Here is a 26,971-nt window from a genome sequence, read left to right as displayed (position 1 = left end):
GCGTATGCAAACCTGATTTCAATCTTTCTCGAATTGGTGCTGTCAGTATACATTCATGCTGCTCTGAAGGCACTTATATGCACAAGAAAATTATGTGAAAATACGTTTACACAAAGTGTTCATGGCGAAACTTGGACGTATTTTAAATTTATTGCTTTTGTCCTATATTTACTTGTAAAACCCCCATCAAGTTCGAGATGGACTCGCGACATTGAAAGTTCCGCACGATAAGCTAAAGAAAAAGCTGGTGAATTTTCTTAAAAAAAAATACTCCCGCTTTTAGGAATTAAATCCTTGTGTCGCATTGGGTTTCACAAACATCAAATCACGTTCACAAAGACACCCAGACTCGGTTAATAGTTGATCACAAAAATGCCTATCCCACGAGGGGATCGAACCCGCGACACGTCGCCCTCAGTGGGTTTGGGTGACCTTAACCGCTCGGCTATCCGTGCAGTCAATCGAGGTTTGTACGGTTGATATTGATTGATTTTTACATTATCACAGATCATGAGATGCAGCCTGGTTGCAGACGGACAGGCCGACAACGGAGGGTTAGTAATAAGGTTCTGTTCTTGTTTTTTGTATACGGAACCCTTAAAACAAGTTAAAAGCCTTTGAAAGGATACTTACCTACATACTGTACCGTACTTCCCATGCATATGCTAGACTAGACAAAATGTCAATTGAGCTATTTTAAATATAACCGGGTTTTAACGCGTATACCCAAGTTACTTCACTGTTTCTGTATGCCAGAAGCGTGTGTGCTTAATGCAGGTATTACGCAACCGTTTGCATTGGACTGCATAACGCATTAATTATACGTACCACTGTGCATGACACGGGTTAATTTATCGGTTTTGGGTACTTCTTACAATTTATTATAGTGTTTATTATATTCCTCATAAAATGTCGAATTTATGACTACAAAGGTAAGAAGAAAGGAAAAGTTAAAAAAAAACGATGGTTTCGTGGTTTTTTTTTATAGATTACCAGATGAACCGAAATCTTCACTCTTGCGGCTTCATTTGTGTTTTTTTTAAACCTTACATGACTGAATCCAGATGCATTCAAAAAATCATTTTAATCGGTTCAGTCGTCTAGGAGCATAGGAGGAGAGTTCATATTCTAATATAACCGGAATAGAGAGATTTTCATAAATCGTAAGAGAGAAACTAACCGGAACTATTTTGGAATTATATCTAGCAGCGCTACCTTTCGACTTTGTATGGATTCTATTGGCTATACTTGTAACACTAGGTTTCAAATAGATGGCGCTAGTCTGCGATTGACTTTTCTTGAAAAAAAAAAAACTAGTCATTATTATAAGAAACGGAAGCGAAAATATACCTACTAGGTAAGTTTAATTAGGATACTTTATGTAGTTAGTAATTTTGTTGACAATGGAGTTAAAATAATTTCTCGATTAGTGTTATTTCAAAACTAGGTATCGACTAAATCAGTTAAACGATTGCTCATCACTAGTTGACATGACATGTCAAAAAATCAATCCAGAGGGCGCTCTAAATTGCTCGGCCACGTAAGTCAGGGTCGTATTTTTCTTCCTTGGATATTTTAATTACATTATTTTACATGCTGTGATAATATGTGAGAATGGTATAACAATACACAAGTGTTTGTGAGATTATTTTTGTCTGTACTTCATCCCGACTGCGGTAAGTCACGGTGTTCAATTGTGCCCTTCCTTCGCCCATCTGTCATCGTTCAAGTGAATTAGCATGTTTTAATTAAATCTTTGTCAATATCAGCACTTTTATCATAATACAAACATTAAACATCTTCCGCTGTACGAAACTCAATGTCTTTGTTAGTACTGTGGGATGTATTTACTAGAACGCAGTTATGTTTCCAGATTGACAAGCCATGTCCAATTTACCACCAAATCCATACAACAACTTCCCTGGGCCGCCGCATCAAGTGAACGCTAATGCGGTGCCGCAAACGTTCAACCATAACCAGCAGTTTGGTCAGGTGCCACTGAGTCAGCTGCCCCCAGGGTATGGAGGATTAAAGCAGGACCCGAACTCGAACAGTCCTGCTCATGGGCCGGCTTCGGCTCCCCAGAACAATGTGCTGCAAAATGTGAACAATTACAGTCAGAGTGCAAGTAGTTCTCCAGCTTTCAACCAGCCTGGAATGACATCACCTCCACAACATGGTCCACATATGTCACCCATGAGGCCCCCAATGTCTGGAGCTCCTAACTCTATTCCAAATCCTTTGCCTCCCCCTCAAAATGTGTCACAGTCATCTGCCAGCCCCAGAGCATTGCCTAAGGCTAATCCTTCTCCGACCCCATACAATCCTAGCTATCATCCTCCTCATCAAATTAATGATAATGCTCCACCTCTAATTCCTTCTAGTCAAATGAGCCAACCTCTTCTGAATGGCCCTTCTGGCCCTCTTCCATCTCAATATGGCCCTCCTTCAAGCCAATATCCTGTTTCATCTAGTGCTTATAGCTCTCCTCCTGGAGGTAAGCCACCAGTGTCTGCCTATGGGCAGGCACCTATTTCAAAACCTACTGGCCCAGCCTCATTACCAACTCAACCTAATGTTCCCTTCTCTAGTGCACCCCTCACTGGACCTCCTAGAAATAGTCCGTTGATTCCTGGACCTCCAGTGAGTGGACCTCCTATTGGAATGCAAAATTTTAGTGGTCCATTAACTGGTCCCCCTAGGCAAGCAGGGATGAATGGACCAAATGTTAGTGGGCCCCAAGTAAGACCTGATCCTGCTATGGGCCCTAAACCTGCAACTCATCCTCCTGCATCCATGGGTCTTCCAGGTGGTCCACCTATAGGCCCAGGAAGTCTTCCACCAACACAGGGATTTTCAGGACAATACAAAAATGGACCCTCAGGTCAGCCTATTGGCCCGGCTATTAGAAATATAGGACCAACAAGCACATTCAGTGGGCCCCAAAACCCACCAGTTGGATCACAAATGCCACCAATGGGTCCACAGAGTTTACCACCTATGGGACCACAGAGTTTACCACCCATGGGACAGCAAAGCTTACCACCTATGGGCCACCAAATGGGACCACCACCAGGACCTATTGTGGCAGCGGGTGGTCCTCCAAAGAGTAACATGCAGAACAGATATCCTCAAATGGCTGCTGCACCTGGCAATTATGTGAATAACCAGCCTCATCAGGCTCCACAAGGAAATATGAAGCAATATCCACAGCAATACAGTGCACAAGGTGTGACTCAGCAAATGGGACAGCTGAGTGTGACGAAGCAAGGATTTGACCAACTGTGGGGTCATCATATGGTGGACCTGCTACAGTGCAAGCATATCCTGCCGGAATATCCAGAGGACCCACCGGAGATTAAACTTTGCCACCAGTTTGCTGATGCGTCTAATTGCAGTCCTGAGTAAGTGTCATTTTATTTTTAAATGTAAATGTTTTTAGTCTGCTGACATGAAGTGTCTAGTTACTAATTGATAACCAATTAAATAAAGATTTAAATTAACAAGATCCTTAAATTAATTGAATAAAGCATAGTAACAAATTGTAACATTCATCCAGTTTCATGAAGAAAATTGGTTTAATCTATAAACAGTGAAATTATTACTTTTTAATGTTTTTTTTTTATTGTGCATGAAACTTATTTTACAATCTATAACTATGAGTCATTACACCAATCTTTCTGTAAAACTATTCAGTGATATATTCCAATCAAAGTGTTATAAAAAGAATAGTTTCATTTGTTAATTTTGTATTGAATTTACATTGATAACAGATGGCTTGGCACAATCAACTCTTGAGTTTATTTGTTTACTACAATGGATTGTCTTTGATAAATTGTTTTTTTGTGTATAATGTATAAAAGCAAAAAAACTTCCAGCATTATTTTCTAACTGGTTCAATAAGAAGTATAATTAAATTCTTTATTAATTAAATATGTTATAGAATGCCAATCTTGTGTAGTAGATAGCTATGGCCTGACTCAATTACTCTTTTATATGAAGGGCTTTAATAATATATTCTTATATTTTATAAAGCAATGTGAACTGACTGTTATCATTCCTACCAGTACAACTTCATTGTATTGTCATATATTCATATTTCTTTATTGATTTCTCCATTGTTTATTATTACTTAGCATGACCATACATTCTTTTTTATTCTTTTGTTTTATTCGTAACTCCATTCAGCCTTACTTGACACATAAAGAAGGATGTTATCAGGAGACTGAGATAAAATAATGTGTGCTATGGTAGTGTTGCATAAACTGTGATATGATTAGAATCAGTTTGTTTGGAAGGTCATAGTCACTCATATTGAAACTAGATTTCATTGTGTAATTTTTTAGCCTATTTAAAATTAAATTTCCTAATTTTGCATCAACGATCTTTTTTAATTTAAATTAAAGTTCAGTGCCAAATAAACATTTTTCTCAGTCTCAGAATTGAATGATAACATTATTAATGGTTTTATATACCTACTTATTTCATATATTCTTTGTTTTTGCTCTTTATGGGACAAGTTATATGACCTTCAGATTCACACTAGTGTGTACATTGACCTTGTTCTTATTTTGTCTCAGGATGCAATTTTAAATGAAAAAGTTGTCTAAAGTTTAAATTTACCAATGGGGAAATGATTGCGGGTAGTCATAATTAGGTTTATTCAAAGATTTTTCATGGTATATTACAATTTAACCATGAAATATAAAAAACCGAAGTTAATAAAAATATTTTTCATAACACTTGAAATTGATTTTGACACACTCAATTATTAAGAGAGTAAAGCTTATTAAGACACTTTCCAGCTCATGTAGTTTAACTCTGCTTCTGTCTTGTAGTACGTAGTACTGCAAAACTAAATAACTAATTAGGCTACAAAGTAGTACGGACGACAATATTACACTGTCATATGAAGGTGTTGTCATGACAGCACCCTGATAAGCTTTTCTAATTGCTCTGTTTGTGGATAAGAAATAGTTGAATCCCGACAAACAATTTGATTCAGACCTTCATATAACCTAATATAACAGTATCTTTAGAAGTACCATCAAGTACTACAAGTGCTAAATCGTTACCTATCATTGCAGGATCTTCAGAAGTACTATCAACCGTATCCCGGAGACGAACAGCTTGCTGCAGAAGTCGAGGCTCCCACTCGGTATACTCATTCATCCATTCAAAGATCTCAATGTGAGTGTAAGTTTTTTTGAACACTAATCATCTTATGGAAGTAGCTGTCAACCTTTTTGTTTGGTATTTATTATTTTACTATGTTTTTTTTTAGTGCTGACTTTAATAATTATTTTGCTATTCCCTTTATTTGGATGAGGTTTAACGCTATTTATTCAATACAACGACATCCTACTTCCTGTTTATGTTATAAACGTGAAAGTTTGTATGGATCAATGAATGTTTTTTACTCTTTCACGCAAAAACAACTGAACGCATTTGGATAAAATTTCGTAGACAGATAGTTTATAACCTGGATCACCACTTTATGTTTCCGTGGGATCATTTTAGATTACCAGTGGGCGGTGCCGCTAGCAACACCTAGTATAAATATAATTGAATAGTTTATGGTCATAACAAAATTAAAGAATTTTTATGCCTTTTTAAGATATCTCCCTAATGAAAACAAAAAATAATAACAAAACTAAGAAAAAAGGAATAGGGATGATTCTTTGTTATGTCAAATGAATATATTTTGAAGGTCACCCAGATATTGACGCAGTGATAAGTGTACTAAATAGTTTGTTTGTACTTTGATCTCGTGATGACGTAGCATTTAACGAAATATTAAACTAGTCATGATGATGTTTATCTATCTCATCTACATATAAGTATAATGACATAATGGTCTTCAAAGTTTGATCTGTTGAAATTATATCTTTTTAAAATTGTGTCTTTGGCTAGAAATGGGTAATTAAACAAATATTAGAACTTTAAACCCACATCAGGATTTTATTGCATGTATTTATTTTGATTTATGCAGTGGTACTCATAGTTGATTCCATTTAAAGAGTAATTTTCTGAATAAGTTTATACATATTTAGTTTTTTTTTCAGTATTATGCTTATTTGCTTTATTAACAAACTCTTTTTGGTTTAATAGTTACATACATTAGTTTAACCCAAATCTTCTATTAATGTAAAAGGTCGTCTATCCTTGGCCCGTTTCACAACGTAACATTGAACATTGAACAAATTATCGATCGTTTTATAAATTTATAATGATTTTTAAGATAATAATTACAGTACAAGTGTCAGTCAGTGAAATTCTTAAATTAGTGTCATATTTGTATCATCTCAACATCGCTCTTTACAATAATACTATAAAAGCGAAACTTTGCGCATGTAATGATCGTCGAGCACTCAGACGCCTGAACTAATTTTGATAGTATTTGTTTTTTATCGCGGTACCTGTCACCCTGGATTAATGCTTTTAATTTTACCTGCTGGGTGAAGAACATGATTTAAACTCAACCTAGTTACAATACAATAAATTCATAATTAACGGCATAGAGATACTTATCATTTCATCTGGTTTAGAATTAACACCTTTTTACGCTCGATACAATATAAAATAGTAATTAATAAAGATTAATTCATAAAGAAAGTGCACTTCCTAGTATTTAATAGAAGTATTATAAGCAAAATAAACGTGTTTGTTGTAGTTTTGTTATTAACCATGACTAATGTTTGTTTATGTAATCCCATTCAAACCGGTTACATAATTGCATTCTAGAAAGACTATTGTAGTTACATAAATAAACTAAGCCATGTTATGTAAATAAAAATTATTCACAGTATTTGTGTGTCATGACAATTATGAACTTTTTTTGAACATGCTGTATTTTTTTTTCGGACTTTTCGTTTGACCAGGCGAAAAGTTGTCAGCATTGTCAAGCACAACGGACAGACAGTTAATAAAATAATTGAATACATTGTATTGACATTGAGAACTGATAACTGATAACGTTCTAATTATTGATAACTTTCTTCATATTACCTTTTTAATGTCTTCTTAGTAAACGACTTACGAAACAATAAACATATCGTGAAGCGGTTTAAGTACAATTGTATAAAAAATTGTCGTTTGTTGAACGACATTTTTGACGATTGACGCCCATTTCTTCCTATCATTATCACAGTTAAAAAATTAAAAGATCTTACTATAAAATCACGACTCTCATCTACTTTTATAGTATAGTGATTAACAGGGTTCATTTTTATTACCCATACTTTTAAGTCCTTTATCCGTAACGAACAGCAATAAGTATTGACATGACTATAAATTCCATTAAAAATAGTTACGAATGCAAGGACAGCACAGTGGTTGAGGTCACCACGCCAATCCCACTGTACGTGACGTGTCGCGGGTTTGATCCCCGGGTAGGATCAGCGTTCGTGCGATCCACGAAGGCTTGTCCCGAGTCTGAGTGCTTGTGACTTAAATGTTCGTGAAACTCCCAGCTACAGAAGGATCAAATTCCTTAGCGCGGGAGACATTTTTTTAATGCAATATAATGTATTTAAAATTCCTTTTTTTTTAGTTAAAAATCTTGAATTTAATATAATATACAACCATAACTAATATTTAGGTATTAAGTAACTAGTATAAAAGTATCGATTGTACATATTTCAGAATTTGCCAGTGATCCAGTGCGCGACTATCGTGCGGTGTCGCGCGTGTCGCACGTACATCAACCCGTTTGTTTACTTCGTGGACGCCAAGCGGTGGAAGTGTAATCTGTGCTACAGGGTCAATGACCGTGAGTATTGTGTATAAGCATTGATATTGATACTATGTATTGAATGTGGATTTTAGTTATATGTATTGAGTAGTATGCTTTTTGAAGGATTTTGAGTTGTGACCATGAATGTGATGTATACCTACTTAAATATTGACAAATATAAAATGACTAAGTAGATGCTAGATCAGTGGGTGTTTACCAATTAATGGTAATTTATCATTTTCGTTTCATTTTCGTGATGAATATAATGACGTAGTTAGTGAAATTAACATATTGTTTTTCCGAAGTCTTTATACTTCGGAAAAGTAATATTCTATGTCCTATGTTCTATGTCCTGAAGAAAATAAGCAGAATCAACCATTCCTTTTTTGCCACTGGCTTATCGAATTTGCTAACATGTTTAAAAAAAATAAACAACCGATATATTTCAGAGGTATGTCTGATTTGGTTATCTTGATTGTTGCGTTGCTTTTAGTCACGTTTTATTTTTAAACTGAATTTTAGGACAAAAATACACACCAAGATTGTTTACTGATTAACTGTTTTAAACTGATGATTGATATTATTCTGATATTCCTTCTTACAACTACCAATCGTCAGCTCAATAGCAGTGGCCTAGACGAAACGCAAAATAGCGACATTTGATTTATGTGAGGAACTTTCCAACACGATTCTAGCACTTATTCCATACAGCCGTCAAATGCCATTAATTATTTATTGGTAGCCTCCATAATGCCTTATCTTTATGGGTATTCGTTGACAAGCTCATGTTATTAGTTGTAAAAGATATCCTTGTGACGCAAATGCAGGTGATTTAGTTTGAGTATTGGCACGACCATGCATAGCTTATGCATGTCTTTATCGCAGTTTTCATGGTTATGAATAAAAAATTCTGGCGAATTGAACTGTTAAATTAAAAAAAGTAACTTTCGGACAAATTGAGTGACTCCGTAAAAAATGAAAAGATTTGTGTATGAAATTTACTTTTTTATCTCTGGCAACACCTCTTTGCACGAACCACTCTATTTCTCTAATACCAGACAGATTTGGTATCAAACGAACTATGCCTGAGTACTAAAAAAAAAAAACTGTGAGATAATATCCACTACAGTAATATTAAAGTAGTCTCTTTGAGTTCACAATAGGATCACAATGGCTCGTTTTCAACAGGCCTTGCTTTTAATAAAATGAAATCTTATTTTACTTCACAGTAGAGGTATAAAAAACACAGCTTTTTCACGCAAAATCAAACAAGTATTTTATATCGCTACTCCAGATCCATAGTAAAGATTGCCAAACTTTTACTTGACCCACTGACCTCCTAACAACAAAAGTTATTTATCTGACGTTTTTCTATTTAATTTTGATCTTGAATAGATAAAAAATTAACTTAGCTTGTCACGTCATGGCTACAGTACAGTCAGAAAAAATAGTTTTTGGATTTAATATAAAATAGATTATTTCAATCAAAAACAATATTATGCTATAACCGGTATTGATTAAAATGTGTTCGATTAAATTGAAACAAAACGAGCTGTTAGTTATGAGGTCACAGATCAGAAACGTGTAATCTTAGGTTATAAGTAAATATTATAATCATTAGTTAAACTGGCACGTACACGTTGTCACTGCTCATTAGTGAGACGTCATAATCGTTAACAGATGACGGCGCCTGGCAGCATGTTACAAAAAAAATATTGATGTTAGGTTTTTGATTTTGATAGGTTTGCACATTCGTTACTAGGCTGGCTGGTGTAAAAGTTATTGCATTTTTAGTTTGTTGCGTTCCAATGTTACACGCGAACTTGATTATGATTTTCTACCATATATTGTTATTATACCAACATTGACAAACAAAAGATTTGTATGCATTCGATCAGCCTTCACAACTACTCTATTTCCACCCACAGTGCCAGAAGAATTCCAGTACGACCCCGTAAGCAAGTCCTACGGCGACCCGTCCCGTCGTCCGGAGATCAAGTCGGCTACGATCGAGTTCATAGCCCCCGGCGAGTACATGCTGAGGCCGCCGCAGCCAGCCGTCTACCTGTTCCTCTTCGATGTGTCCCAGCTGGCGAGGGAGTCTGGCTATCTGCAGGTACTATCATAATTTTGAAGATTGAAGTATTAGGAAAGGAAAAAAGGTACCTTAAAGAGTCATGTAGCTCCAGTCAGCCTGCAATTAAAACCTTTTTCAATTAGAATGGTGGTGTCAATTGTATTTTATCGATATTAGCCAAATTATTCGTCTCATATAGATGTCCGAAATGTATGTGTGTCCCATAAGATCCGTAGTGCAATTATAAATGTGCTAAATATATTTGAAATCAGCTATTTTTTGGGTCAAGTCTTTTATGATGATGTTATAGTTTTTAATGTCAAGTCATCATGAAGATAATATCGTTCAAACTGTCTACTTAATAGCTTATAATGACTACATTTGCTGCTTTGAAGATACATACTATGTCACTTACGATTAACGCGATTATTCAGAAATATTGATAAAATTAATTATTTATTATGTTTCGGTTTTATGTCTTATCGGATTAAGTTTTAATCACTCTTTTGTTAAATTACGGTAGACTAGAGACTGTAGAAAGTACCTAATATGATTGATGGATTGTTTTTAAATCGTATTTGCCAATTAAAAGACAATTATGCAGGTTAAGCCATTGTTATTGTTATGATATCTCTTTTCGTCCACACGTTAACTTAATAAGGAGACCCGATTCGGGATCCGAAATATAAACTTATGTAAATAATATGGACATAATAGTCTGCACGGTTAATTTGGATATCGTTAAGTATACATAAGCGCTGCTTTTGCAAGATAGCACTTTCATTTCAAGTGTAATAAGAACGTGAACTCCCTAGTTAGCCTATTACCACTTCCGTGGATTTACAAGCCTCCGGCCAAAGAAGAAACCTACCGCAATTATACCTTTTGGTCGATTTATGAGAGTTCTTGAGCTCTAAATGTAGTAAGCTTAACAGAGACGTCATTGGTTAGTATTAGGTTATTTAATATGCAGGTACTCTCTTCCTCAGGATAGAAAATACGACTAATATTTTTCATCTCAAATTCATATAATATCTTTTTTATTATTCTCCAGGTGGCTTGCGACACTCTGATAGCGAACTTGGACTCTTTACCGGGTGACGCTCGAACACAGATCGGTTTCATCTGCTACGATGCGCACGTACACTACTACCTTATGGGAGAAGGGCTCACCAGGCCCAAGGAGATGACTGTGCTCGATATTGATGGTGAGTGCATGCTATTTTAAGTCTTCTGTAGGTAGCATAAGGTTTTGTTTGGCTTGTTAAGTGATAGTTGGCAAGTACAACGTTATTTATGTTTTCATTTAACTGGCTACTTTTTTTGTGTATCAATTTGTACTATTAATTGATTATGGTTTTTCTGGTCTGTTCAATATTATTTAGGAATAGAAGATTATGTAAAAACATGTTATTTAATTTTAGTTGGCTGTTTTATCTATTGAAATTTTCATAATAGTGACATTTGTTACATGTTTTATTATATCGACATGAGTTGGTCATAACTGTAGGTACATAAGGATATACTTTAGTTTCGGAGCATTGTGGGCTCTGTCGGGCCAAAACAAAATAAGAATTTGGAGAAGGGATTTCTCTTCATAAGTTAAAATGAGTAGTTTAACAAGTCCGTGTGTTCACAGACGTGTTCCTGCCGTCCCCCGAGTCGCTGCTGGTGAACCTGAGCGAGCGGCGCGGCCTGGTGCGCGAGCTGCTGGGCGTGCTGCCGGCGCGCTACGCCCGCCGCCGCCGCCGCCGCGCCCAGCTGCGCGCTCGGCGCCGCGCTGCAGGCCGCATACAAGCTCATGGTGAGCGGGGACCTATACCATGCTATCAAATACGTTATTCTACAAACAGGATAGATGTCGTCACTTTTATATGTAATTGTTTTAAGCTAGCTGGAGTCTGTAAGGATTATTGGGGACATATCCTGTGCGAGAAGATTTAACGAATTCATTAACGTGTCATATGACATATTATGCAGATTCTGTACATGATAAGGGACAATTTTCTTCAAAAAAGACTGATGTAATAATTGATAGATGTGATAATTGTTATCAGTGTATTTTTGGAATTTGTATTAAATTCTTGGACAAAGTTGTTTGCTTACAATATAATGAAAGTCTGTTAATTCGTTGTTGGAGTCAATAAACTTAGCCCTGAACATAAAGATCCAGTTCCACTGACAAACACGTATAACTAACAACCGAATATGTCTGTTGAATAATTAAATTATAGACCAATCCTCGTTAAATTGTATTAAAATGTTTTGTATTATTTCAGGCACCGACTGGAGGTCGCATCACAGTATTCCAGACGTGTTTACCAAACGTTGGACCTGGAGCATTACAACCTAGGTAAATAATATTGTTGTATTTTATTTACAAATAAACGCTGTTAGTTAAAAATAAAAATACGAACAAATTTTATTAAAGGAAGCAGCATATCATCCTTTCATTTTTTGTTGTCCAGGATCTACAAAAAAACAATATTAAGTAGCAAATGGAAAGACATGGGAAAATTTTTACTTCCCTCTATAGAAAATGGCAAAAAATCAGTTCTTTCAATAGAACTTTAGCTCAAATATGTTTATCTTTCAGAGAGGATCCGAACGCGCGGTCATCCAAAGACGTGGCTCACTTGAACCCGGCGACGGACTTCTACAAGCGTTTGGCGTTGGACTGCAGTGGAGCGCAGATATCTGTCGACCTGTTCCTACTCAACTCGCAGTATGCTGATCTCGCTACGCTTAGTACGTATCAGGATTATTTATAGTTGTATGGAAAACATACATTGTTCATAAGGTCGTAAAAAATAGTTGTATAGTCGTTTTTTGTTGACTTTGTTCTTGAAGTTTAATATGTATAACATTTATACAACGTATTTAGATTTCGTTCATATTTTAAGTACTGCTCTTGTTCATGAAGATTGGATAAAATAACTTTCAACAACGATCTGGATAACTCACGTGGTTGTCTCGCAATTTTACACTTTAGTTTCTGTTCCTGTGAAATTACTCTCTTAAACATATGTTACTTATTGATTATACACGTTGACCAATTTCGTTACAATTTTCAGATAATTGTAACGACCTAGAAGACTATCTGTTTTTGATTTGACATTAATTTCTCTAACACTATGTGTGTATAGTTATGGTGTGCAAGAAGTTTAGTTTTCCCCCCCCCGCAGGTGGCATGAGTAAGTTCAGTGCGGGCACGGTGTACCACGTGCCGCTGTTCCGCGCGAGCCGCGGCTGGCAGGCGGCCACGCTGGCGCGGCAGCTGGCGCGGTACCTCACGCGGAAGATAGGCTTCGAGGCCGTCATGCGGGTGCGATGCACCAGGTAACCAGCTCCAGCATACACTCATACGTCATAAGTTATAAGTGAAAAGCTGTAGTAATAGTTATTCGCCTTACCTCGTGTAGTGACTCGTGAGTGACAGGTTATTAATTAAATAACTCACGGGTTGCTCACGGGTATTTATCGGGTAAGCTCGACTAGTTTTGGACCAAAGCGGAGTCCTTAATCATGACCTGACGCGGCTGCAAACTGGTGAGCTGACGCGGTTGCGAAGTCACCAGTCGTACTAAATAAATAGGCGACAGTAAACCGCTTTTAAATAAACAATTCTCTTGTCTTATGCTTTTATAGTTTGTTAGTCTTTTGCTGATGCAATATTATTCATGATTGAAGAAATCAAAGTATATATTTTATGTTTTCTTCTGCTTAAGTAACCCTCTATGTTAAATATTACATAAGTCACACACATGCACAAAAAATATTAAATTGTACCTTGCAATCTTAATATAATTACGGCAAGATTGACCCTCCTTATTGTTGCTATACTGAATAACAAGCTCAATCACTAAAACTCTAGATAGAAAATACCATTATATTTGATAAAAAAGTTAATTTTATCAGTCTGTATCTTTAAGAAATACAATTTAATGTATATATGTTACTCCAGGGGTATAACAATCCACACGTTCCACGGCAACTTCTTCGTGCGGTCGACGGACCTGCTGTCGTTGCCCAACGTGTCGCCCGACGCGGGCTTCGGCATGCAGCTCTCCATAGAGGAGTCGCTCTCCGACCTGCAGCAGGTCTGCTTCCAGGCGGCGCTGCTCTATACTAGTAGTAAAGGTTAGTGGATAACATAAAACATGAGAAATCAAGTCATTTACTCAAGTTAGACTACTAAGTAGCACTTTTTGAACTCAGTTGCATTGGACAGCACCCAGTTTCGCCCACCCTTCACCGCTTCCTATGATTTGTTTCTATTGAAGCAGATGAAGTCTGCGTTCAGTAGGCTTCGTTCTGATTCGATTTCTGTTTTAATCGAATTGAGATGGATTTGGTACTGGCCCGACACTAGCGCTAATTCCTGCAGCGGTAAAAGTTGGAACTACGTTCGACTCACAGCTAATGGTCCAGTAACATTAAATCACTAATGAATCCTTTTTTGGTTCTATGTTAGTGCTGTGGACAGGTTAGTTCTGCTATGGTATTCATTGCAGAACTAACCTGTCCACGACATTCACGCAATTTGTGCATAATAATAATGTATAAATACTGTTGACCTGATAGTCAGATGATGGAGAGGTATTTGCCAGGCATTGAGATAAAAATCTCAAAAAGTTCCTGGTCTGTAATGCAACTTTGCAATTATACCATATTTTTGTTTTTCAGGTGAAAGAAGGATACGTGTCCACACGCTCGCGTTACCCACAGCTAGTAATTTGACGGACGTGCTACATTCCGCTGACCAACAATGTATTATAGGATTACTTAGTAAAATGGGTAAGTTGATTTCATTTGGTTCCACTAGAAATTAACTAACTATAAATTCGCATTAAATACTTTTTTTTAGGTTTATTTCGTCAAGTGGCTTTCTATTATACAACCTGCGACACAAAGAACGTGACTTTGTATTCTTAAAAATGTTTTATAAGTAATTCAGAGTAGATCGAGACATAACCCTTTACAATGCCACTAACGTAGAAACTTGATCGCTTTCCACTATTAGTACCTATATAAAACGTGTTTCTCGGTAGCGGTGGACCGCTGCATGTCCGCTTCGATGGGCGAGGCGCGCGAGGCGGTGATGAACGTGGCGGTGGACGCGCTGTCGGCCTTCCGCCTGTCGCAGAACCTGCCGCCCGGCGCCATGAGCTCCTCGCTACATGCGCCCATGTCGCTGCGCCTGCTGCCGCTCTACTTGCTCGCCTTACTCAAGAAGGTACACATTACTACAACCCCTTTTTTAGACTAAGCTTCCTGTTTTAAGGGTGTAACAACACTCTGGTAAAGAGCTTTTCTACGAGTATGATTATGTCACTTTTGGAGATGTTAGTAGGCTCTCTGTACAAAGCCATGATGTTTTCAGTCGTTGCTTGATACGCAAGTGTATGCGGCAAACATCGAGTGCAAAAATGCTAATACCTGATCTCCTTAAGTTAAAATGGCGGGTAATAGGACAAGAAAAAAATTATGCCACCCAGGTGTAGATTAAAAACCCGCATTGTTGCCGCATGTTGTAAGAAAACCAAATTTACGTATTCTGTATATGGTTTAAATGTTTGCGATGTCCGTCGTGATTTACTGATGTAATGTTAAAGCACAGCTTTTGTCGATATGAACGTGTTCGTGTGTCCTGCCACAGAAAGCGTTCCGCACGGGCACGTCGACGCGGCTGGACGACCGCGTGGCCGACATGTGCGCGCTGAAGGTGAGCCCGCTGGCGCAGCTGCTGCGCGCCGCCTACCCCGACCTGTACCCGCTGCACGCGCTGCGGGACCACGCGCCCGACGCGCCCGGCCCGCCCGGCCTGCTGCCCGACCACGACGACGAGCCGCCGACGCGCCCGACCCGCCCCGTCTGCAGCTCACCGCGGAGAGGTACCGACTCCCACTATAAGCTAATTAGTGCGTTGCATAACCACGTTGTTGTCCGTCACTTGAGCCGTTACATGTGTCGTTTCTATAGGTCGAAAGGCGCAAGGCATGTTAACTGTGACAAAAGGTGGATGGGTGTCGATGATATACAGATGTGGCATTCGGTGCTTTGATCGATTGCGACGTATTTAGAACTAAAAGCTGGATAGAAAGCTCGCGGATCGTTTGGGGATCCGAACGCGTCGCCTGTAGTATCATCGCACCACACCGCTCTGTACCGCCGCCGGCTGTGTACGGACTCACGGGTCCGCACGCACGCACGCTGTCGCCACGTCGTCAGTCATGCGCCGGAGCACTGCGGCCCCGCCTGGCTCTCGCCGAGACCCGCGCGGAGGGATGCCTTACATGTGGCATGCGGTGCCACTAGGTGTCGTGTGCTGGTGCTACTTACCAACCACGACGGCTATCGCTGATCCAATGTTTATCTCTAATAAAATTTTCGTGTTCACAGAATAAACATAAACGGCGCTTATCTGCTGGACGACGGCGAGAGCATGATAATGTACGTGTGCCAGGGCGTGAGCCCGGCCTTCCTGTCGGAGACGTTCGGCGTGACGGCGCACAGCCAGCTGGCGGACGAGATGCGCGCGCTGCCGCGCCTGCCCACGCCCGGCAGCGCGCTGCTGCACGCCTTCATCGACAAGCTCAACGACGACCGCCCCTACGCCGCCGACATGCTTATACTCAAGTAAGTCACACTGTACCCCTTATACTTTTTTTTATTAGGCTAGGGTATCCTCGTGGACACCCACCTCCTCGGGGAAGGAAGCGGGTACTGTCAGACTCTTACACTGGACTAAGCCTGAACCGCCGCACAGCGTCCCCGTATTTAGTAGGCGCGGCAATGCATGGCATTTCAACACCGACTGTGGGGCACCGCCGGCTAATAGATGCCAACGGCTTCTTTCGTCTCGGAGGCCGACGTGAGAGCGTCGGCCTCTCCACCCGGTACTAGAACCACATGCACTGAACAAAATGTGGCCCCCCGTCGGGGAGATGCGCGCCTTGTACTTCATGTGCAAAGACAAAGCCACAAATAGTCCACGATAGTCCACGTTCAGAAGCCCATCTACAAAAATTACAATGTCAATGCCCTTTTTATTTTGCTGACTGATTCTTTTGTTCCACAGAGACAACTCACCGTCGCGGACATTATTCACGGAGCGTCTAATCGAGGACCGAGTGGAGTCCGCATTCTCTTACTTCGAGTTCTTACAACACGTGAAAAACCAAGTGAAATGAGTTTGGGATGAAATGCGATTGACTTTTAGACGGGACAAGCCGTCCATAGTGGCCGGACGCGGGACACGGTGTGTTAGCTAATGAAGTGCTTTGTGCCGGCTTGCCGGACTAGATGGTACGACACTGCCCTAATACTATAAGAATTTAGCACTTCTGGTTTTCGAGTTTTGAAAACCGGTGGTAGTGGTAAAGTTACGAATTTCCATAGCATCCCCACTCGATTATATTATTTATTGTTCTAGTGTACAGCGTTAGTGCATATTTAGAGTTCGTTTACTACATATAACACCACACTTAGTCCGAGAGTTGAGCTCAAAATAGGTGTTATTTGTATGTGATGTGGACTCGAGTATACAGTGATACCCCTAACATACAACTATTTATTATTTATTCATCCAAAATTATAAATGTCCAAATGATCGTTAGCGTAGTTAGTGACGTGCAAACAGAACAGCTCTCTGATCAATATAAAACAATAACATTAGAAGAGTATTACTACGAGGCTATAAATTATATTTTCATTGTAAAATAAATAATATATAACTAATAAATTATTTACAAAATTAGTTAGTAACACATAAACGAAATAATTGCTTCCATCATTTAAAATTGTAAGGAGGTTAGTGATTAGTTTGATGAAAATAGAAATCGCATTTAAATTATATATAGTTGTAAAGAATATTCTACCGTGTTATTGGCCAATATCTACTAGAGTACAGGGCAGGGCTAGTCAGTTCTGTGAAGTTTTATTTAAGTTGTATTCTGCAATAGAGGACCGCAATAAGTATGAATACGAGTACGGCGACAATATCGAATGTAAACGGTGATATAAACTCGAGCCAGAAGCGCTATTTAATGTAAATGTAAAAAAATATGTAGTGTCGTTGATTTGTGAAAATATTGTAAAGTTCCAGTGAAGGCGTGTGATCCGTTTATAGCTTACTTTATCATTGTATGTTATCGAATGTTACGTTTATACAATAATAACAGATACTGTGACAAGAACCCTGTAACGCCAGTTCCAAGATATTTATAAAATATATTTTTATTTCTTGGATTCATAGATTTTTATTTGTTCTTTGCCTTTAAGGTGGGGTTTTATCGGATTGTTATTATATAATTGAGGATACGGTGTTTGTAATGAATTAAATAAAGCAATAACATTCTATACGTTTCGTGACGCGGAAGTGAAGCTCGGTGAAATGATAATAAACTAGTTGTCATTCAAGAACTTTATGAAATTATATGTCTAAGGCTTTATTTGTATGCGTGGTGTGTTTGTGTGCACAATCGCAAACGGAACAAGGCACACGAGGTGTACAAAAATGGTTTTTAATGTTAAGAATATTATATATAAAATGTATTGACTCCAAAGCAATTTGTTCGTTCTTGCTTTGTTCCGTGTTTGCTTGGATGACTGTAAGACCGTTACCCATGTGTTGTGTACAAATGTTTGGTATGTTTTTTTTACGTATTCCTAGGGCGTGGCGTAATCGGTGCACTGACGGCGAATAAATGTATTACCCCGTTGATGCGAGAACATATTTTTTTATTGTTAATTCCATGTTAGCTGTATGTAGTTATCTTAAAACTTGTATCTATTAATCATAATTCGATATTATTTCACCATTGTAAATTAAATAAAATTATTTATGAAATTGTAGGTAGTGTCTTTTTTATAATGGAATGTGATTGGCTAAATGGCTTTCTTGTCAGTATTTTTATCTTATATCTTGATTTCTTCAAAATTATTGCCTTATCAAGGCAAATGGTACGCACAGTAAAAGTTTTCTAAATTTATTTCAGGACAGGTTTTATACTGCAAATGATTAAAAATCCGAGTGCCCATTACTACTTGATGTCAGTAACTAATGAACTTAAAACGACCAGCCCTCCTGAATAATAGACTCCTGTGTAGTAGACAGTTTATAACAACGTTATCTAACTATAAACTGCGACAGTACGAATACACCCTCAAATATGCAATACCATCTTTACATAGGAAGAATGTATTTGAAAGAAGGTGAAGGCTGATTCTGTTGTATCTAAATGATACAAATGATAAGCGATACGAATTAAGATTTTTCAGTGAGTTGCACATATTACCTATTTTATAAAATGGTCTGGATTAAAAAAAATGAATTTGATAGCTGCCTTATTGCCGTTTCCCGAGGTATGAAGGTTCCGGAGGTTCTTTACAAACAAATCCCTCTACGCATCCTCGCACCTTTCTAGTGGAAACTGCCCAACTGTCCTCCAACTAAAACAAAACTGCTGGAACGCCGTAGTATCACTAATGAATTCGTTTTGTTTTAGATAAGGACAGATACAAGACTCTTGCCTTTGACTGCTCGCTCTAATACTCACCAAGACACGAGATCATAAATCCCAATACGCAATAAGCCTCCATTGAGACCATACGAGGAATTTGCAAGTTGCAATACATTGCGGAGTTGCACACCTGTGGTATTAAAAGTGATATAATATATCCAGCAATGTATCGCAAGTCAAACGATATTCTCGTTTTGTTTAAATGTGGCTAAAATGTTATTAAATAAGATAATTGCCAGTACGCGACTGAATACTGTAATTTGTTTCAATACAAAGAATCTGAAATGATAGTTGTTTTCTTTCGAAAGCTCCTCATTTGTTCTATTTGAACGCTTTTTTAACGCGCGTTAAAAAAGCTCGTGCGATTCAGGCCTTAGTGTTCAGATAGTAGTTACTTTTTTCTCTTCGTATGGCTGATGTACAACCTGGCTCGTGTCACAATTTGAGCCAGTAGCCTCATGAAGTGGCCTAATTAGTGGAGTAAACCTTTGTAAATTAAATCATAAAAAAAGCAATTAAACACAAAGTAATTCTAAATATTTATTAACTTATAGTTAAGGAATTTATCTTATTTAATGTTATCTACTAAAGTCTACCACCACTACGAAAGTGTTGCTCTAAAAACAAATCAAGTTTATCCCGCAGGTAAAATGTCCATACCATCCATTGTATGGAAAAATAACTTAAGAGCTGTAAACTTAAATAGAACAAATAACGTAAAGTATTATATTCATTATAAACAAGACACCAATCTAGTTCGAATAGAATCGTTCGTTGTACCTTAAAAAGAATTAAACTAAAACTTATTTCAAAGTACTTTCGCACCACCTTATCTAATTGTGACGTATGGGTGCTCTTAATATTTAAATTGAAACTTAAATTAGAAAACCGAATTTAACCCAATCTACTATCCAAAACTAACAGCATCTTTTCCCCGAGACAATAAACTTGAGACTTAAAATTATCAAGTGCTTTGTAGCGTTTTTAAAGAGTAGGTAGGCGTTCAATTGCCTGCAGCTAAAACGCCGACGTTATACGTAGCGTATCCACTGCTCCCCGCATACGCTAAAACGCTAGTTTGGAAAGTAGGTACTTAAACCTATAAAAGTCTTAAATCAAATTGTTTTCTCTTTATACTAAACTAATCCTACATAAAATAAACTGACTTATTTCACTTTCAAGCAATCATTAAAAACTCATTTTTAAGTCTACAACTGAATTTTGCTTAAACAAAATCTATCGCAATGGCATACTTCTAGAGAAACTCCAAAGTTCAATTTTTGAAAAACTAAAATTGCTCACCCATTGATACCAAACCAAAAAAAAAAAAAAGTAAGCCGCAAGTGTTAGACCACGGACCATTATTCCACGGAAGCCTAAACTAAAAATCTTTCCTATTTTTTTTATGTATGTAACGCGGGTCGCAACATTTTGTTTCCGAGGTGTATTCATAGTCTATATCTATTTTCTCTAGCCAGGCGTCCTGTGGGCCAAATTTGTTCGTCCTGAGCTGCTGAGTTTCCAGGAGGGTCCAAAACCAGAGATATCTACGAGCGCGTTCAAATTTTCTGGACGCATCCAACACAGCAGATATTGCTCTTTGACAGACTGGGTCTCTGTGGAATTCGGTGTTAAACCTCATATTTTTCGTGCTGCAGCGAAACACCTGAATAGTAATTGAGTAGTTTGTCATTACATTTATGGCCTGCGATAAGTATTCATGTACCTAGGAGACTAAGTAAAATGCTCTAAAAGGTATTACTTCGCGAAGGATAAGTAGTACTTAAATAATGTAATATTTATTTATTGGAAATAAATCTATCTTACTTCATGGTTGCATATTTCCATCACAACATAGTTGAGGATGTCAATAGGGACCAAGTCAACTCGAAAACCCATTTTCTGAAGGGTGTCTAGAATAAAAACATTAAACGGTATTTATTTAGTGTAACTATAACTCGAAAATAACCCAAAAGAAACCTTTGGGAATTTAAGGACGGATTCTCGTGTTACCTCAAATTTGTTTTTTTTTTTGGGTTCCATACCCAAACGGCAAAAAGAACCCATTACTGAGGGTCCGATGTATTTCCGTCTGCCCGTCACTTCTCTGTATCAAAACCGTGATAGGCAGACAGTTGAAATTTTGCTGTATTTCTTGGCGACAGTCGTTCGTAGGCCTACTGGGGTAGCAAACGCTCATATTCCATATTCCTTCATATTCCAGTTCCTTTATTATGCGACTTGAGTGTTCACGAAAACCAAGTCAAGCATGCTGTGTTTGTAAAGAAGATGATATGATGCTTACCTCGAAACCCGTAATACTTTTGAGGTTTATGATTCTTCAGGAATGCATTGTCCGGCCCATGGTACACTCTTACGTATAAAAATGACATCTTATATTTATTTCAAACGACCTTCTCAGAGATTTATTTTTTTCTTATCAATAATTTACTTCTTCACGCATTTTTGTCACAAAATCAATTGGTTTTACTTATTTTTATATAATTTACCATTGAGAATTTAGCACAGATATTATACAGATGATGTCATACCTAATTATTATACGTCATATTCCGTACTAGTTTTTTATAAGCTTAAATACTACTTACATCCCTAAAGAGTTGTGTGAATCTCAAGGGTTTACTTATACCGTCTGTCCCTGAAAAAGTTATGATATCTTCGGAAACACTGTCCTAGAGCATATTATGATACAGGGGAGGGCCGGAGAGCAGACCCCAGTGTGTCATCAGTGCGGTGACGCGGATGACACCGCACTTCACACACTGGCCGCGTGTCCGATCTTTGCGGAGCCTCGCGCCGAACTTGTGACTGCGCTGGGTGGAGTGGACGTCGCCGAGTTGTCGGCTGTCATCGCTGCAGCGATCGGCAGCCGGGCGGCGTGGGATGCATTGACCTCCTTCTGTGAAACAGTGATGTCACAGAAGGAGGCGGCGGAACGCGTTCGGGAAACTGACCCCAGCGCGCCCGCCATACGCCGACGTCGAGTGGGGCGGCGCAGAGCCGCGCATGGGCGCGCTCTCCCGCCCTAACTAGGGTTCTGGGCGACGGCACGCGGGTGTCTGTCGTCCGAGTATATTACCCACAGCGGGGGGCCACATTCGGTGCTATGGATGCGGTCCCAATATGAGGCGAGGAGGCCGACGCTCTTTACACATCGGCCTCCACACAACACAAGAAAGTGACCTACCGGCCCACATTACTGGCCGGTGGAAGCCCGCGGTCGGTGTATGAAGGATTGCAACGCATTGCCATACACCGACATAAAAACGCGGATGACGTAGCACGGCGGTTCAGGTTTAGTCAGTAAAAGTCTGACACTACCCATTTCCTCCCCCGAGGGAGTGGGTGTCCATGAGGATTCCCCCGCCTAAACAAAAAAAAAAGTTCCGGAGAGCAGGAGATGTGATAAATGTATAGTATCCTATCTCCATCGGATAAGAAGCCATTCGTTCAAGGCATGCTATAAGCCAAAGTCTCCTGCTTACAGCATTCACACTGAGCGTGACTTCAATTTTAAATATTATTATAAATGAAACAATGTCATCATTAGTCATCATTCTTTATTAAACATAAACTAGAATAGAGAGAACAGTAGAAATGGCCCTGTGACGATTAAAATCTTTGATTTATAGACAAATTGTTTTCTCAAATTATAATCCACGGGTTTAAATTACACTTCAACATAATCTAGGCGTAGCTATACGATATTCGATAGTCAAACCAAAAGTTACGAGTCTTAGCGGCAATTTTGTGACCTCGAACGTAAAAGCTAAGCCGCTACGCTGTTGCTTTTGTTTCTAAGACGCAATTTAAGAGGAATGCCTCCTTTAACACCCTGGATCAAGTTGCTCCCCGTGGTTCACTTGAGGGTAGCGCTGAGTCTTAGGACCTGGTTCCACTGAGAACTTGTGTAGTATAGCCGCGAGCCCCGCAAGAGACTGCATTTCACCAAGACGACCACCTGAATCAATATTACAATAGACTAAAAGATTTATTTCTAGTTATTGTAGTAACGTCGAATTATAGTTATCTACATTCATAATATATTTAGGAACATTAATGCTATATGATATGTGTTTTTTTAAAGCCATAAAGAGGAATACTCCGAAGTATTGCGTAGGTATCTGTTTTTTCAACAGACATTGGTTAGTAACAAAAACTACTGCAAAATCATCCACGTATTTTCAAATTTCGTTTCGGCGTTTACGTCACAAAAACGACTCGTTCCGCAATTTCGGCGGTCTCTCCAATCCGTAGCATTAGCTCTCATTGGAACGCCTGCATCGATCTGGTCCGACTTACGGTAACGCGGTGATTTTGATTTTCATTTTGGGCGGGGGTGGGTAGGTAGGCCGGGACGTCTGTAGGTCACAGGAACTACTTGTGACCAACAGATGCCCCTGAAGTTGAAGGGTAAAATCTACAAGTCTATGATAAAAAACTAAGAATGTTAGGAGAAAGACGGCTCAAGAAGATTGCCTGTAGTGGTAGTCAGACTGTTTTTTTTTCTTTAAAGATGGAAGGATTTTTTGCAAAATAAATATAGGTAAGATTGAGTGTAATAGTTCTAAAGTACGCCAGTGACTGAAAAGATGAAAGGAACTCGTTTCTATTTGGATGATATTGATTAGAGGACGGAGGAATCGGACGTTGCTAAAAGAATTATGAGTTAACTTGTGGATGAAAGGAGAGACTAGGTATTTAGAATTATTACATAGGCCCGTGTCTCCAAGAAGGAACTGCGTAGCAATTTTTTTTGTCAATGAATATTCACTATTCACCACTTAGGTAATGATTTTATATGGTTGATACGTTTATACTCACCTATACAAGCTCTTGGTCCCCCACCAAACGGCAAATACGCGTACTTGTGTCTTAATACATTGGGATCGTTGAACCTGTCAGGAATGAACTGTGAGGGATTGTCGAAATACTTCTCATCGTTTTGTATGCCTTGGGTAGGAATTATGATTTTCACACCAGGATCAAGGGTTACATTCAAACCGGGTATGGTGTACTTTCTAGCACACACTCTGTGAAGTGTCCCCAAGGAAGGAAATCCTCATGGCTTCTTTGAATCCATTACTCAAAGCTGTCATTTCAGATATGGAATCATAGCATAATTTGTTATTGTATTTACTCAACACCCTGTCAATCTCTTCCTGTATTTTCTGTTGTTCTTCTGGATGATAAGCGAGTTGATGTACGTAAAACTGGTTGCTGATGATGAGGTCTCGAAGCCCGCAGCAAAAAACACAAACATTTGTGCGCCATATACGTGATGTTCATCTCCATTTCTACTTGTACTGGTTTCCCATCCGCGTTTTTTTTTCTCAATAGAGTCTCCTATGATCTTTCCTTTGCCTTCGAGTTCCAAAAGAAGATCAATAAAGTCGTTACGTCCAATTGGTTTGTAATTTCTTTGCTTGCGTATGTTTATAAAAAATCTCTGTGATTGCGGTAATGCTAGATGAATTACTAAGTAATTTTTGGATAATTGTTCTGAAATCCGGGAATAGATCATACAATGCAGTTACGAGATATTTTCTGAAATCTGTTTTAAATATGCGGACGCCTAACTTTTTAAATAGAGAGTGTTCGTTATTGATCGTATCCATTTCTATCCCGAAGGCACAAACACCAATAAACTCAACAGTAAAGCGCGCCATGAGGTCGCGCACGTCACACTCGCCCCCTCGGTTGACGATATCTTCACCGACATGGCGCAACTTTTCCGCGCAGTTTACGATAAGTGGAAACATGTTCTTCAGTTTGGCAGTTGTGAAAGTTGGAGTTAGGCGTTGCCTTAATAATTTCCATAAATCGCCTTCAACATGAAAAAGATTATAGTAAACGGGGTCGATCTCTGGATTTTTACCCAGACCTCGACGGTAAAAATAAGCAAAGTCCACATTGAGAATCTTTCTGGCTATTTCTGGATCTCGCACCACCAGTTCCGGAGTAGTTCCTCTAAACATCCCTACCACTGGCTCTGTAGGATACTTGTTGTATACTTCTGTAGCCTTTTCTATGATGCTCTTCTTTCCGATCACATTCTCGTAATTGGTTCCAAAAATTGGGATTGGCTTTTCATATTTCACGTTTCGCTTCTCCCAGTAGTCGTGATTTTTTGTAAAATATTTGTACAATAGCAGGAGAACTATCGGTAGCAGTAAGTATATCATGTCGCCAGGCCTCGCGTTTTTAATAAAGGAGTGAACTGAGCGAGTCTCACTATCGTTATAGATTACTTATATGCCACAACTTAACTGTCACGGTCTCCTATCTGTAACTCTGCCGCGTACGCCTAGTGTCCTCAAGAGCGACTAAGTAAATGATAAAACTGTACCGAGGGACAATTCTGTATGAAAATGAATTAGAAAAGGTTATACTACTAACGGAGGCGAAATCTATGTTTTATCTGTCCCTATGTCCGTTTGTCCGTCAGCCTGTTACCAGGTTTTATGTAATGAACTATAATTTCCATGTCTTTTAAACTCACACAGATGATGTATTCTTACACTTTATCGGATTTTTATGATTTTTTTTTATTTTTCGAGTTGCTTTGTATAGTTGTTTGTTTTCGTTTATGTGCTTACATTTTTTTAGGGATTTCCACTCTTATATCAGTGCGGCCTACCAGCCTTGGGGAATATGATTATCGGTCAAAAAGAAGTTAATCCATCAGCACAACTTCGTCAGATGATTGATAATTTAGTAATAGGGCTCCGTTTTTACCTTTTGGGTTAGTTTTAAAAAATATTAAAGAATACTGTTTTTCGGATTTAGCTTTTACTAAACCCGGACCCTATAATTGATAATTATGGATATTAGCTATTACCACATATAATTTATATAAAAAAAATGCAGTTCTGATCTTAAATTTAGCAGAATATATATTTATATGTAGAAATATCTAGAATATCGGAATCGGTACGGAATCACGGACTTTAACAAACATTTTTATTTTTACAGTATTCCGTATTATAACAACCACGCGAAAGAAGACATGGGCAATAAACATTAAACTAAAAACCAAATCTGGGCTCTGAGCAGAGCGTTTGCGTGGAAAAGTGACATACTTTTCCACGCGAACGAACTCGCAGACACAGCTAGTATTTAGTAGCTAGTATTTACGATTAACTAACTTTTGCCAGTGGCTCCGTTCGCTTCAGTCAAAAATTATCCCACGGGTATGTAAAATCGGGACCAAACTGTCCGGTGTGTTAATCAAGGTTGTAATCTATCTGTGTACGGTGTACCAAATTTCGTCCATAACCTAAATAGTGACTTTTGCGTGAAACAACAAGCATTCATCTTACAAACTAAATACAAATAAAAACTGTGCTGTACTTTTATTAAAATAGATTGAGTGTTCTCGAGTGGGGCTCTTTCGGACTCTGCTCGACTTTCATGGAGTGGTCGATGGATTATGTTTCTGGAGGGGAAAGTTCCAGAGGTGTCCGAGGGGCTGAGGTCACCACGTCAAACTCACTGTGTGCAACGTCCCCGACACGTCACGGGTTCGATCCCCGCGTAGGACAAGCGTTTGATGCACGATTGCTTGTCCAGAGTCTGGGTGTCTTTATGCATGTGACTTGAATGTTTGCGAAA

General features: G+C 38.6%; 2 protein-coding genes and 1 pseudogene across 2 annotated transcripts; 1 reads left to right on the top strand and 2 right to left on the bottom strand.

Annotated features, from left to right (window-relative positions):
• The first annotated feature begins 1,478 nt into the window (after nt 1-1,478).
• On the top strand, nt 1,479-18,668 carry LOC113507418 (protein transport protein Sec24A-like). The gene is given in 18 exon segments (XM_026890279.1): nt 1,479-1,676; nt 1,874-3,404; nt 5,088-5,190; nt 7,645-7,771; nt 9,664-9,851; nt 10,867-11,020; nt 11,452-11,552; nt 11,554-11,616; nt 12,092-12,165; nt 12,409-12,560; nt 12,998-13,151; nt 13,777-13,952; nt 14,499-14,609; nt 14,864-15,048; nt 15,472-15,661; nt 15,664-15,706; nt 16,215-16,451; nt 16,894-18,668. Coding segments are annotated over 17 exon segments (3,690 nt in total). The 5' UTR covers nt 1,479-1,676; nt 1,874-1,884; the 3' UTR covers nt 17,006-18,668.
• Nucleotides 18,669-19,863: 1,195 nt separating this feature from the next.
• Nucleotides 19,864-21,767, bottom strand: LOC113507422. Its single transcript, XM_026890280.1, has 3 exons — nt 21,642-21,767; nt 21,164-21,249; nt 19,864-21,002 (listed from the first exon to the last, which is right to left on the bottom strand). The coding sequence occupies exons 1-3, from the start codon at nt 21,727-21,729 to the stop codon at nt 20,718-20,720; spliced, it is 459 nt and encodes a 152-aa protein (XP_026746081.1). The 5' UTR covers nt 21,730-21,767; the 3' UTR covers nt 19,864-20,717.
• A 973-nt stretch (nt 21,768-22,740) lies between these two features.
• Nucleotides 22,741-25,723, bottom strand: LOC113507421 (annotated as a pseudogene).
• Between the last annotated feature and the right edge of the window lie 1,248 nt (nt 25,724-26,971).

This window comes from Trichoplusia ni, unplaced genomic scaffold (assembly GCF_003590095.1).
Source record: "Trichoplusia ni isolate ovarian cell line Hi5 unplaced genomic scaffold, tn1 tig00002012, whole genome shotgun sequence".
In the NCBI taxonomy this organism is placed as follows: domain Eukaryota; kingdom Metazoa; phylum Arthropoda; class Insecta; order Lepidoptera; family Noctuidae; genus Trichoplusia; species Trichoplusia ni.
This window is presented reverse-complemented; position numbering and strand designations above follow the sequence as displayed.